We start from the raw sequence: 14,878 nt of genomic DNA, 5'->3' as shown, positions 1-14,878 counted from the left end.
GTTCATGATGAATACAATTGTGAAAGCTGCTATTTTCCTGGGATTTTAACAAACTGTTCAATCTAGTTTGTCTGTTGTGATGATTCCGTTTTATTTTTATAGCCTGCCCTTCCTCAGTGTCTGTTGAAGTAAGTGCAGATGGGGTAAATATGCTACCTTTGTCCACGCCTGTTGTCACAAGTGGCCTCACCTACATAAAAATTCAGCTTGTAAAAGCCGAAGTAGCTTCTGCTGTCTGCCTTAGACTACATCGTCCACGAGATGCCAGCACATTAGGCCTTTCACAAATTAAATTATTGGGGCTCACTGCTTTTGGTACCACCTCTTCAGCAACGGTTAATAATCCATTCCTTCCATCTGAAGATCAGGTATCTAAAACAAGGTATGTTTTGTTTCCTATTATTTAAAAAAGCTTTCTGTCCTTTTTTTTTTTTTTTTTTTTTGGCAGGGTTGGGAGATAGGGGACTTACTTATTTTGTGGGTTTTTTCTTTTATAGGTCTTAGGAAGGTCTTTGTTCCGTAGGTATCTAAATAATACAATTTTATTAGGTGTAATAGAGACAGTTTTGTGGAAACAGAATGCTGACACTGATTAAAATTAAGGTGTATGGGCCGGGCGCGGTGGCTCAAGCCTGTAATCCCAGCACTTTGGGAGGCCGAGACGGGCGAATCACGAGGTCAGGAGATCGAGACCATCCTGGCTAACACGGTGAAACCCCGTCTCTACTAAAAAATACAAAAAACTAGCCGGGCGAGGTGGCGGGCGCCTGTAGTCCCAGCTACTCGGGAGGCTGAGGCAGGAGAACGGCGTGAACCCAGGAGGCGGAGCTTGCAGTGAGCTGAGATCCGGCCACTGCACTCCAGCCTGGGCGACAGAGCGAGACTCCGTCTCAGGAAAAAAAAAAAAAAATTAAGTTGTATGTTTAGTCTTTGAGATGATCTGTATACTACATGTAGGTGTACATTCTAATTTTATGGCTTGTAATTTTTTGTATCATACTCTGTTTTGAGGATTTGCAAATGCTTATGACCAGGAGCTCATCTGAACCATACCAACTGACCTTAGAAACAGGGACTTAGTTTTATATGGTAATTCCTAATTGTTAGTTAACAGAAGGATTGTGTCTGAACCAAACAAACAAGGACCTCAATATATTTTTTAATCAACATTTTTCTGATAAATTTTGATGGCTGAATGTTTTATAGATGGATTTTGTTGAAAGTTTTGCCTGATAAAAATGAATTTAAGGCCTGGCGCCATGGCTCATACCTGTAATCCCAGTACTTGAGGAGGCCAAGGCAGGCAGATCACGAGGTCGGGAGATCGAAACCATCCTAGCTAACAAGGTGAAACCCCGTCTCTACTAAAAGTACAAAAAATTAGCTGGGCATGGCAGTGTGCACCTGTAGTCCCAGCTGCTGGGGAGGCTGAGGCAGGAGAATCCCTTGAACCCAGGAGGTGGAGGTTGCAGTGAGCCAAGATTCCACCACTGCACTCCAGCCTGGGCGAGAGAGTGAAACTCCATCTTCAAAAAAAAAAAAAAAAAAAAAGAATTTGGGATTTCTATTCTCAAGGTGCTAAGACTACACAGTTTTAGAAGTCTATGGCAGTAATCAGTTTATCAATATATATAATTGCATGCAAAGCAGATTTCTGGCTGATTTCTTAAAAAAAGCAAACACGTGCTATGAATACAAGTCCTTTTGTATGTGATTTATCTTTTTGTTTGTTTTGAGACGGAGTTTTGCCCTGTCGCCCAGGCTGGAGTGCAGTGGTGCAATTTAGACTCACTGCAATCTCTGCCTCCTGAGTTCAAATGATTCTCCTGCCTCAGCTTCCTGAGTAGCTGGGATTACAAGCGCCCACCACCATGCCCAGCTAATCTTTGTATTTTTAGTAGATAAGGGGTTTCACCAAGTCGGCCAGGCTGGTCTTGAACTCCTGATCTCGTGATCTGCCTGCCTCGGCCTCCCAAAGTGCTGGGATTACAGGTGTGAGCCACCCCGCCCAGTTGTGATTTATCTTGTAGGGGAAACTTATTGTCTGTTTACTGAATTTGCAGCATTCTAAAAAACATTTCTTAGATTGTTTAGTGCTATTTATGAAACACAACATGCTGATCTTTAAAAAGTTATGTTCTACCCGGAAATGATTTGAGCGACTTATATTGATCATACAAGTCATTTTGTATTTTCAGTATTGGATGGTTACGGTTATTACATCATTGCCTTACTCACATAAGTGATCTAGAAGGAATGATGGCAAGTGCAGCTGCACCTACTGCCAATCTGCTGCAGACTTGTGCGGCCTTATTGATGTCACCTTACTGTGGAATGCATTCACCCAACATCGAGGTTGTGCTTGTAAAGATAGGACTGCAGTCTACTAGAATTGGCCTGAAGCTCATAGACATTCTCCTGAGAAATTGTGCAGCATCAGGCAGTGATCCTACAGGTGATAATTAACTTTGATATTTAAATGTTTACATGTCTGTAAAGTAACAGCAGTTGAACTATGCGATCTTTGTGCTGAGCTCTGTTTTGGGAATTATTTTTTCTTTTAGTTTATGTTTATCTCTTCTCTCTTCTGTCTTCTGTCTTCTCTGACGGAGTCTCACTCTGTTGCCCAGGCTGGAGTGCAGTGGTGCAATCTCGACTCACTACAACCTCCGTCTTCCTAGTAGCTGGGATTACAGGCATCTGCCACCACACCTGGCTAATTTTTGTATTTTTAGTAGAGGCGGGGTGTCTCCATATTGATCAGGCTGGTTTCGAACTCCTGACCTCAGGTGATCCACCCAAATTGGCCTTCCAAAGTGCTGGGATTACAGGCGTGAGCCACTGCACCCAAGCTGGTTTCATTAGTTTGGAGTTTGTTCTTTGTTGTTGGAATTTATGGAAACTTCATTTTTAATGAATAACTTAATTAAATTAAGTAAATCTTCCCATGGTTCACTTGCTTATTTAGCAAACTTTTTCTTTGGATTCTTTGTTGCAAGATTTGAATAGTCCTTTACTTTTTGGAAGACTAAATGGACTCTCTTCTGACTCTACGATAGATATTCTTTACCAGCTTGGAACAACTCAGGATCCTGGTACAAAAGACAGGTATGATTTTATTTTTCATTTAATTAAGCACACACATGCACATAATCATGCTGTAGTGAATGTTTCTGACAGTTTTTCCTTAGATGATCTCATAAAAGACAATACTGTTATATATTGTATGTTTACCATATGCCTCACATGATGTAACTTCTGCAAGTTTTCATGAACATTAAACATACATTTATATATATTTGGACATACTTTAAGCAAATTTGAACTTAAATAGAATTCTTAGTTAATACTGCTTTTGAGGAGTGGAATAAAACATGTTTTTAAGTTGGCAATGCTGTGAAAGGAAGCTTGTAAAGTGATAGTATCAGAGTCATACTGTCTTAGGTAGTACTTAATACGTGTATATGAATGTAGGAATATTGTGTCTATAATTAGTACTTCGACTATTTTGATAATGGTTATTCTGTTTATTATTGATTATCATATTCATCAAAGTCTTTTCATTACTTTCTGTACTCTTTCCTGCTATTTACCACAGAATGAAACAATATCATACCATGTAAATGACATTTGAACACTTTGGCTGAATATTTAAATATAATATAAATATGTTAATTTCATTAATTATATTAAATAAATATATTAATTTAATATAATATTTTTTACAGTTAGGTAATTTTGATCAGTTGTCCTAATGTCATTCTACCTTGATGTCTTTTACTTCCAAGTTGATACCAACTTGAAGTTTTTGTTTTGTTTTGTTTGAGATGGAGTCTTGCTCTGTCGCCCAGGCTGGAGTGCAGTGGCACAATCTCCTGACCTCATGACCCGCCCGCCTAGGCCTCCCAAAGTGCTGGGATTATAGGCATGAGCCACTGTACCCGGCCAACTTGAAGTATTTTTGAAACATATTTTGTTGATAAATTTTGAGCAAATATTTGGCATTCTCTGTTTTAATGTGTAGCATCCATATTAGAAAAACATATTTATAGAGATTTCTTCCTGATTTATGTTACTTCTTAATATTTTGATTATGTTGAAAATGAAGTCATTTGATGTTTTATTAATATATTCATAAATTATTAAAATTATGGATTACATTTAAACATAGATTGCAATTGTTTTTGATAAAGTAAATAACAATTTATGCCAAATTTGAATCATAATGGTTAGTAGTGGTTAAAATATATTTAAAATATCACTGTTAAATATTTTCCAGAACAGGTTGCTTGAAATCTGTTAGGATTATTTAATTTTAAATATTGTTGTGGCTTTTAATAAGAATAAAATTAAGTTTAATTGATTTTCTCTGCATAGTACTTTTTAAAACTTGAATGTTTGTTATATAAAACTGAGATTAGGCACGGTGGCTCACGCCTGTAATCCCAGCACTTTGAGAGGCCGAGGCGGGCAGATCACAAGGTCAGGAGATCGAGATCATCCTGGCTAACACGGTGAAGCCCCATCTCTACTAAAAAAAAAAAAAATACAAAATATTAGCCGGGCGTGGTGGCGGGCGCCTGTAGTGCTAGCTACTCTGGAGGCTGAGGCAGGAGAATGGTGTGAACCCGGGAGGCAAAGCTTGCAGTGAGCTGAGATTGCACCATAGTGGCACTCCAGCTTTGGCCACAGAGCGAGATTCCGTCTCAAAAAAAACAAAAAAAAGCAAAAAAAACCTGACATTAATGACAAGATTGTTAGACTGAGAAAATTGTCTTCCTTGTCTTCTGAATTCTCTTTATTCCTCATGATGTAAAATCGAAAGTTTAAGAGTCTTATCTTTCAGAATTAGTATTATATACCTTCCTATCCCCATTGTTTTAGTGTGAAGCCAAGAATCTTATATTCTGAAATAGAAATTGAAGGAAAATAAAGTAAATGTAAACACAGTGTTTTAAGAACTTGAGAAATCTCATCCCATTTGTTTTTTGTACAAACTCTATAGTTTTTTTTGTTTTGTTTTTTTGAGATGCAGTCTCGCTCTGCCCAGGCTGGAGTGCAGTGGCACAATCTCGGCTCACTGCAAGTGCTGCCTCTGCCTCTGGAGTAGCTGGGACTACAGGCACCTGCCACCACGTCCAGCTAATTTTTTGTATTTTTTAGTAGAGACGGGTTTTCACCATGTTAGCCAGGATGGTCTCGATCGTCTGACCTCGTGATCCGCCCGCCTCGGCCTCCGAAAGTGCTAGCATTACAGGCGTGAGCCACCGCGCCCGGCCCAAAACTCTATAGTGTTGTTGCTTTAAAAAGTCTTTTGCTCCCAGGTAGTGGTTCAAAATTGGGTTGTGTTTTACTAGTTCCCAGCTCCAGAGGATTGGGATTACTGTGGTACTTGACCTATAATCTTGTTATTAATGTCAGTTCTAAATGACAGATACCTGTGTTTTTAAAAGTACTGTGCAGAGAAAATAAATGAAGCTTAATTTCCATCTTATAAAAATTTTACACTTAAAATATATATGTAAGTGTTGAGGGTGTATTCTGTTGTCAGAATGGATGAGTGTGGGTGGCTGTTACTAGTGTTTAATGCTAGGGTCCAGGGATGTGAAACATGCTGTATTTCATGAGACTTTGCACAAAGAAGAATTAGCCCCAGATCACTGTTCTAGTGTGTTATCTCAAACCTTTTGATGGTTGAAATTGGTAAGGTTATTGGAAAATTGGAACTGAAATTACTATATCGTTGTTGTTGATTTCCTTTTTTCCCTATTTTAGATTAAAACAATCATGAACAATTAGTATATTATTCTCATAAATACCCTACTCACCATGCAGAGATGATGTTTATCTATATGAAATGCCAATTGCGCTATAGTTGGTTATATGAATTCATTTTCTTTGTTTAAGAATTCAGGCCTTGTTAAAATGGGTTAGTGATTCTGCAAGAGTGGCTGCTATGAAGAGAAGTGGCAGGATGAACTACATGTGTCCTAACTCCTCAACAATAGAGTATGGTCTTCTGATGCCATCTCCTTCTCATTTGCACTGTGTAGCTGCCATTCTGTGGCATAGTTATGAGCTGCTTGTAGAATACGACTTACCAGCACTCTTGGACCAAGAGCTCTTTGAGTAAGTATGATTTGTGAAATCCTTTTTTCCCCCCGCTAGTACTAGATCAGTTAGTGTTTACTTGATAGAATATTTTACATGTTTATTCGGAGAAACATAATATTTTGAAAGTAGCAAATATAATCAAGTATACTTTTGAAATGAATTGTCAAATATTAATTTATTTTTGTGTTTTAAGAAGATGTATTAGCAGTACTGCTTTTTTTTTTTAACCTAAAAGTATGCTTAATGTAGATGTTTCTGTGGTTCATAGTGTTTATTCTCAATTGCAAATTTTCCCACCAGATTATATTATCTTTTTTTTTTTTTTTTTTTTTTTTTTTTTTTTTTTTTATGAGACGGAGTCTTGCTTTGTTGCCCAGACTGGAGTGCAGTGGCCGGATCTCAGCTCACTGCAAGCTCCGCCTCCCGGGTTTACGCCATTCTCCTGCCTCAGCCTCCCGAGTAGCTGGGACTACAGGCGCCCACCACCTCGCCTGGCTAGTTTTTTTTTGTATTTTAGTAGAGACGGGGTTTCACCGTGTTAGCCAGGATGGTCTCGATCTCCTGACCTTGTGATCCGCCTGCCTCAGCCTCCCAAAGTGCTGGGATTACAGGCTTGAGGCTCACACCTGTAATCCCAGCACTCTGGAGGCCTAGGCGGGAAGATCACCTGAGTCAGGAGTTCAAGACCAGCTTGGGCAACGTGGCGAAACGTTGTCTGTACAAAAATGCAGAAGTCAGAAAGCTGGGTGCGGTGGCTCACGCCTGTAACCCCAACAGTTTGGGAGGCCGAGGTGGGCAGATCATGAGGTCAGGAGTTCGAGACCAGCTTAACCAACATGGTGAAACCCTGTCTCTACTAAAAATAGAAAAATTAGCCTGACGTGGTGGTGTGCATCTGTAATCCCAGCTACTTGGGAGGCTGAGGCAGGAGGATCACTTGAACCTGGGAGGCGGAGGTTGCAGTGTGGTAAGATTGCATCATTGCAGTCCAGCCTGGGCGACAAGAGCAAGACTCTGTCTCAAAAAGTCTGCCACACATGGTGACATGCACCTGTGGTCCCAGCTACTTGGGAGGCTGAGGTGCAAGAATTGTTTGAGTCTGCAGATGTTGCAGTGAGCTGAGATCACGCCACTGTAGCCCCGCCTGGGCAACACAGTGAGACTCCGTCTCAAAAAAAAATAACTTGGGGAGCTGAGATGGGAGGATCACTTGAAACTAGGAGTTTGACGCCAGACTGGCCAAAATAGACCGAATCTCTACAAAAAATTTAAAAATTAGCCAGGCACGGTGGTACATTCCTCTAGCCCTAGTCACTTGGGAGGCTGTGGTGGGTGGATCACTTGAACCCAGGAGTTAGAGGCTGCATTTACCTATGATGATGGCACCACTGGCACTGCAGCCAGGGCAACAGAGCAAGATGTCATCTCAAAAAAGAACAAAGATGTAAAGCTAGAAAATTTGAGACTTTTCTAGATTGTCCTTTTGACAAGTAGTTTTTATTTACCCATGTTTCTTCACCATATTTAGCTAAGTCTTTGCTGAACTTACTGATAGGTAACTGTTAAGTCGGCAGCAGAATATATTTTTGAAGAGTTCCTGTGACACATAAAAAGTGGGCCTATTGTTCTTTAGTAGGTCATCATATTTGGCCTTAGCAGTTGGCATAATCCATGACTTAATTACTGAGCCTCACTGATAGTTTTTTATTTGCAAACATGAATTTAAGCCATTTGTCATGTGGAATTTAACGTAAACATTTCTTTGGCATGATCTTTTTTGTTTGTTTCTCTACATGACTTTTTTAGGTCACAAAGAATGGTAGAACCATTTTAAAATAGTTTACTTGATTTTCTGTACTCATGTACGAGTCTAACTCAACTTCCAGTGTACCTGCATTCTTAAATTTTAAATATATGTGTACATACATATATATGCAGTCTTAAATCTTACAACGTTATGTTACTCAATGTCAAATAATGTGTCAGAGTATAGATTGAACTATAATAGAAATATTTGAAACAGTTTCTTCTAAAAATAAACTTGTATCATTAATATGATATCTCTTATTTTTCTAGGTTACTTTTTAATTGGTCCATGTCTCTTCCCTGCAATATGGTTTTGAAGAAAGCTGTTGACAGTCTACTTTGCTCAATGTGTCACGTACACCCAAACTATTTTTCTTTGCTCATGGGCTGGATGGGAATTACCCCTCCTCCAGTGCAATGTCACCATAGACTGTCCATGACAGATGATAGCAAAAAGCAGGATCTTAGTTCATCTTTAACAGATGACTCTAAAAATGCACAAGCACCTCTTGCATTAACTGAATCACATTTGGCTACCCTTGCTTCCTCTTCTCAATCTCCTGAAGCTATTAAACAATTACTAGACTCAGGTTTGCCTTCTCTTCTTGTGAGGAGTCTGGCTAGTTTCTGCTTTAGCCACATTTCTAACTCAGAAAGCATTGCTCAGTCAATAGATATTTCCCAGGACAAACTCAGACGCCATCATGTTCCACAACAATGTAATAAGATGCCCATCACAGCAGACCTAGTTGCTCCTATTCTTAGGTTTTTGACAGAAGTTGGCAATAGCCATATTATGAAAGATTGGCTTGGTGGTTCTGAAGTCAATCCACTCTGGACAGCACTTCTGTTTTTATTGTGTCACTCTGGGTCCACTTCTGGAAGCCATAATTTAGGTGCACCTCAGACCAGTGCAAGATCAGCTTCTCTTTCTTCAGCTGCTACAACAGGATTGACTACTCAACAGCGCACAGCAATTGAGAATGCAACTGTTGCATTCTTTCTGCAGTGCATTTCATGCCATCCAAATAATCAAAAGCTGATGGCACAGGTAAGAGAAAAACTAACTTATGTTTTAGTTGTTTTATTACATAACAAAGGGCCATGTATAAAGGCCAGGTGATAATAAATTTGGTAGGTGGCTGGGCACGGTGGCTTAAGCCTGTAATCCCAGCACTTTGGGAGGCCGAGACGGGCGGATCACGAGGTCAGGAGATCAAGACCATCCTGGCTAACACGGTGAAACCCCGTCTCTACTAAAAAATACAAAAAACTAGCCGGGCGAGGTGGTGGGCACCTGTAGTCCCAGCTACTGGGGAGGCTGAGGTAGGAGAATGGTGTAAACCCGGGAGGCGGAGCTTGCAGTGAGCTGAGATCCGGCCACTGCACTCCAGCCTGGGCGACAGAGCGAGACTCCGTCTCGAAAAAAATAAAAATAAAAATAAATAAATAAATAAATACATAAATTTGGTAGGTGTTGAGTGCTTTTAAGGATCCGAATTTAAACTATAAAGTACTGATATCTCCTTTCTCCCCCTCAAAATATGCTGTCACTTGAATCACTTCTTTATAATGAGATGACTGGCAAATGCATTGGGATCCTAGCTAGATCATACAACCCTCATTTTAAAAAATTTCCACAAACAAAAAGAAAAAGACCAAGAAAAAATTTCAACTGCTGGAACAGTATTGACACTGGTCACTGAATACTGTATGTGCATTGAGGCATTGTATTTTTGTGTAACGAGATTGCCATACTGATAGTTTGCATGTCTTTACATGGGCATTAGTTTAGGTTTCAGATAGGAGACTCCACATAAATCACATACAAAATGTGGAAGATAGACTGTGTGTGGTGGCTCACGCCTGTAATCCCAGCACTTTGGGAGGCCGAGGCGGGCAGATTGCCTGAGGTCAGGAGTTCAAGACCAGTCCGGCCAATGTGGTGAAACCCCGTCTGTACTAAAAATACAAAAACATTAGCCGAGTGTGGTGGCAATCACCTGGAATCCCAGCTACCCGGGAGCCTGAGGCAGAGGAATTGCTTGAACCAGGGAGGTGGTGGTTGTAGTGAGCCGAAATCGCACTACTGCACTCACAGCCTGGGTGACAAAGTGAGACTCTGCCTCAAAAAAAAAAAAGCGGAAGATAATTTATCATACTGCACTCCAGCCTGGGCGACAGAGTGAGACTCCATCTCAAAAAAATAAAATAAAATAAAATAAATAAGTGGAAGATAATTTATCATATATTATGTCTATGTGGCCAAAAAAAATATCCTGAAAGGTAGAATTATTTCAAGATTAATTCTAGTTGGCTGTTTGCCAAATTTTGCTGTTGGCTACCTCGTGACCTTGGGCATATGGGTTAATCTTATGAAATGGGGCTAGCAATACCTGCCTCAAGGATTTTTTTGAGATGGTTAAATAAATTTGTATAACGTACCTAGCATAGAGCCTATATGAGATATGGTAGACACTGGTAAATAACTTTTCCCCTTCTTATTTAATAGTGCTCATTCAAGTCAGACTTTAGTAGTACCTAGAAAAATAGATATTGTAAGTTTTATAAAATAGTGAAGGAGTTAGTTTTATTAAGAAGAAGGACAGGTCGGGTGCTGTGGCTTATACCTATAATCTCAGCACTTTGGGAAGCCAAGGTGGGTGGAACACTTGGGCTTAGTTTGAGACCAGCTTGGACAACGTGGCAAAACCTCCTCTCTACCAAAAAAAGAAATCATAACCAAAATTAGCCGGGCATGGTGGTATGCACCTTTGGTTCCAGCTACTCAGGACGCTTGAGGTGGGAGGATCACTTGAGCCCAGGAGGTTGAGGCTGTAGTGAGCTGAGATCACACCACTGCCCTCCAGCCTGGGCAACAGAGCAAGACCCTGTCTCAACAAAAAGCAAAACAAAACAGAAGAAGAAGAGAAAGATATTTTACTGCCTGTAGTAATTAATTACTGGGAAAATATCGCTGCTAAATATGCATATTAAAAGAAAATGCTTAAATTAACAACTTCACCCGAGGGCATGATTCTAGGTATTTGAAAATTTGGTTTCTGCTTCTGGGTAGCATGAACTCTTTGTGTCCCATTAATTTCTCTTTTGGTTTCTTATTAAGGCTTTATATATATTTTGGGGCTGGGGTGAGGCAGGATCTCTCTATTGCCCAGGCCTGTAGAGCGGTTGCACAATCACGGCTCACTGAAACTTTCGGGCTCAAGCAGTCCTGTCTCAGCCTCCCAAGTAGCTGGGACTACTGGCACATGCCACCATGCCCAACTAATTTTCTTTTGGTGGGGGAGTGGGTAGAGATAGGGTTTCACCATGTTGCCTAGGCTGGTCTGGAATTCCTGGGCTCAAGTGATCTCTTCTCTTAGTTTCCCAAAGTTCTGAGATTACCAGCGTGACCCACCACGCTTGGCCTTGTTACATATTTTTAATGTACTTTTTTTCATAATTTTTATTTTATGATAACCACAACAATATTGACTAAATTTAACAGAAGTTCATTATGCGAGGTATTCATTATGTGCACACCCTTTAGTAGTAATTTTTTCTAACCCTGGATATGTTTCTTACACTTTTATCTCCTTCAGTATTCATATATTTTAAGATAAAATCATTTCTTTCCTCCTTAAAAAAAAAAAAATCTTAAACCCTAGACCCCCAGAGACATTTGTTCTATAATTGCTGATTTGATATGTTAAAATAAACTTAATTTGTATTTTCTATTTCCTTTTATCTTTCAAAATAAAAGCTGCATATAAATCTTGCATTTAACTTTTCAAATATTTTGTCTTGTCAGGTTCTTTGTGAACTATTTCAGACATCTCCTCAAAGAGGGAACCTTCCAACATCTGGGAACATTTCAGGGTTTATACGAAGATTATTTTTACAGTTGATGCTGGAAGATGAGAAAGTGACAATGTTTCTTCAGTCTCCATGTCCAGTGAGTATTTAACACTTAATCATTGGCTGTGTATACATGTATTTTATAATTTCCTATCAGAGCCTGCAGTTATCTTCTATGTTCTAACTTCTAATATAGCAAACTGAAACTAGCACAGCCTTTATACCTAATGACAGAACTTGACAATTCCTCACTCTCCCTTATGCCTAGGAATAACATAATTTTACCTTACCCTGAGTACTATAGTTTGATTTGTGGAAAAAAATGAAAAAATATTAGGTACAGAGTGATAATGCAAAAGTTGACCAACAAATCATGACAAATATGCCGTATATAAATTAATTGTATCTTGCAGTATTTATTATTTTATTCTTAGATGCTTTTGAGTTTTTTTATAATAATATGTATTCCAAAAAGTTACTTCCTGATTTCTTTGATTTCTTGATTTTCAGCTGTACAAAGGTAGAATTAATGCTACTAGCCACGTCATCCAGCATCCAATGTATGGAGCAGGCCACAAATTCCGTACTCTTCATTTGCCAGTCTCAACAACATTATCAGATGTTCTTGACAGAGTGTCAGGCAAGTCAGATTTAAGTATTAGTTTTTCTTTAACTTTATGTTTCATATATATGGAGGTTTATTGTTTTTATAACTTTATTTTCTGCATCCACTTGGCAACCATTAATGACTAGAAAAGTTCAAGACATCTTTATAGTTTGAAGCATAAGTAAGGAGCCAGTCAAGTAGACAAAATGTAAAATACATTTAGGCACCCCTAATTTTATGGTTTAAAGTATCACTGTGACAAATGGGCAGCTAGAAATACAGACAAATCATTGATGGCATGTTCTCACAATAAACCATGTGGTCATTTTATATTAGATGAATTGCAGGATATTAGGTTGAATAGCAAGATTCTAATTAATAAACATTTACTAAATTGAAGATGGTGATCAGTGATCAAGACATAAATGGAGTAGGTAGAATTGACTAGTGACCTTATTGTTTATTGTAGTCAGTGAAGAAAGCAGAGAGAACATTTTCTCTTAGGTTCTTGCCTGTATTTTACAGGATGATACCTTTAAACAACATATGGAATACTTTTTTAAAAAGCAGGTTTTGATGACAAAGGCATATCAACTTATGTATTTATTTATTTTCAAGAGGGAGTCTCACTCTACCACCCAGGCTGGAGTGCAGTAGAATGATCTTGGCTCACCACAACCTCTGCCTCCCATGTTCAGGCAATTCTCCTGCCTCAGCCTCCCGAGTAGCTGGCATTACAGGCCTGTGCCACCACGCCCAGCTAATTTTTTTGTATATTTAGTTTCACTATGTTGGCCAGGCTGGTCTCGAACTGACCTCAAGTGATCCGCCCGCCTCAGCCTGCCAAAGTACTGGGATTACAAGTGTGAGCTACTGCGCCTGGCCCATATCAACTTTAGATAGTTGGAGTGTATTGCCTTTCTGAAATTCTAATTAATCAGTGAGTGAATTTATTGAGCATCTGCAAAGTGCAAGCACAAATTTGTCCTAAGATGATAAACATAAGCAAGATAGACATTCCACCCCACAAGATAGTTGTGATCTTATGTCTGTTGTCAGCTTCTAAAATAAACTAGAAATGTCTGCTTGTGTTATAACATAAATGTAAGTAGGTATATTTCTATCTGTATATATAAGAAGGGACCTAAATTTTAAGCTGTGAACTGAAGCAGTAATAGGAGTATCTAAGAAAAAAGTGAGGCCCGGGCGGTGGCTCAAGGCTTCAATCCCCAGCCACTTTGGAGAGGCTCAAGACGGCGGACACGAGATCAGGAAATCGAGACCATCCTGGCTACACGGTGAAACCCCGTCCTCTCTAAAAAACAGAAAAAAACTAGGCCGGCGAGGGTGGCGTGGCGCCGTAGTCCAGCTACTCCAGAGGCTGAGGGCAGGTAGGAATGGCGTAAACAGGAGGCTTGAGTCAGTGAGAATGGCCGTGAACCTGGGGAGCGGAGCTATGCAGTGAGCTGAGATCCGGCCCTGCATCAGGCCTGGGGCGACAGAGCAAGATCCGTCTCAAAAAAAAAGAAAAAAAAAAAAAAAAAAGAAAAAAGTTGAAAATGGTCTATTTATCAAGTTAAAATACAAGAAGTCTAGAAAGCCAAGAAATAAGAGTGAAGAGATGGGAGTTGTTACATTACATAGATGGTAAGTGAACCATGTGAATGGATATAAACTATAGTTAGGCAAGAGTTGTTTTCTACCTCGCAATCACTGTGTCTAACTGTGTATGGCATAAAAATCATAATTCTTTGCCTACAGTTTTCAACTACAACGTTGTTAGCATACTAATTATAGAAGTTTAAAAAATCATTGGAAATGAACTGGCCCTTATTTTAAGAGAACTTTTTTGAAAAGTTTGATGTTAGGAGGGTATTTTCTATCAGTTTCCTGAAATTGTCCCTTCTACATGATGAAGAAAATGAAAATACAAAATCAAATAAATGGTGCGGGCATGATGGCTCACGCCTGTAATTGCAGCACTTTACGGAGGCAAGGCAGGTGGGTCACCTTAGGTCAGGAGTTTGAGACCAACCTTGCCAAGATGGTGAAACACCTCTACTAAAATAAAAAATTAGTGGGCATGATGGTGTGCACTGTAGATCCAGTACTGGAGAGTTAGGAGATCCACTTGACCCTAGAGGTGGAGGTTGACGGGGAGCCGAGATGGCCACTGCACTCAGCCTGGACAACAGAGTGGACACTCTCAAAAAACATACAAAATTAAGATAAATGAAGAAAGTGGAGAAGAGCACCTAAAGTAAGTTATTGATATGATAAGATCATATGTTTAAACTTGAAGTGCAAAAGCTAGGATTTTAATACAAAATAACTGAATTGATACATTTTGAGTCTGTTACTGTGGAAGAAGCTATTGTAAAAAACATTCTTAGCATTCAAAATATTTTACAAAATAGTTTTCTGTATGCAAAAAATAAAGCAAATTGCTTTGAAGTACACTACTCAAAAGTTATATGTGCTTGATGTAACTCT

At 39.3% G+C, this 14,878-nt stretch overlaps 1 protein-coding gene across 1 annotated transcript in view; it reads left to right on the top strand.

Moving 5' to 3' along the window:
• BIRC6 (baculoviral IAP repeat containing 6) overlaps nucleotides 1-14,878 on the top strand; it is a 265,256-nt gene that overhangs the window by 153,461 nt on the left and 96,917 nt on the right. Inside the window, 7 exon segments of the mRNA XM_017870639.1 lie at nucleotides 103-382; nucleotides 2,199-2,455; nucleotides 3,000-3,108; nucleotides 5,908-6,129; nucleotides 8,191-8,971; nucleotides 11,732-11,875; nucleotides 12,289-12,418. Coding sequence (XP_017726128.1) covers nucleotides 103-382; nucleotides 2,199-2,455; nucleotides 3,000-3,108; nucleotides 5,908-6,129; nucleotides 8,191-8,971; nucleotides 11,732-11,875; nucleotides 12,289-12,418 — 1,923 coding nt within the window.

The sequence above is a fragment of the Rhinopithecus bieti genome, unplaced genomic scaffold (genome assembly GCF_001698545.2).
Source record: "Rhinopithecus bieti isolate Rb0 unplaced genomic scaffold, ASM169854v2 scaffold_5341, whole genome shotgun sequence".
NCBI lineage: Eukaryota > Metazoa > Chordata > Mammalia > Primates > Cercopithecidae > Rhinopithecus > Rhinopithecus bieti.
The sequence above is the reverse complement of the archived record's forward strand: the minus strand, read 5'-3'. Positions and strand labels throughout refer to the sequence as shown.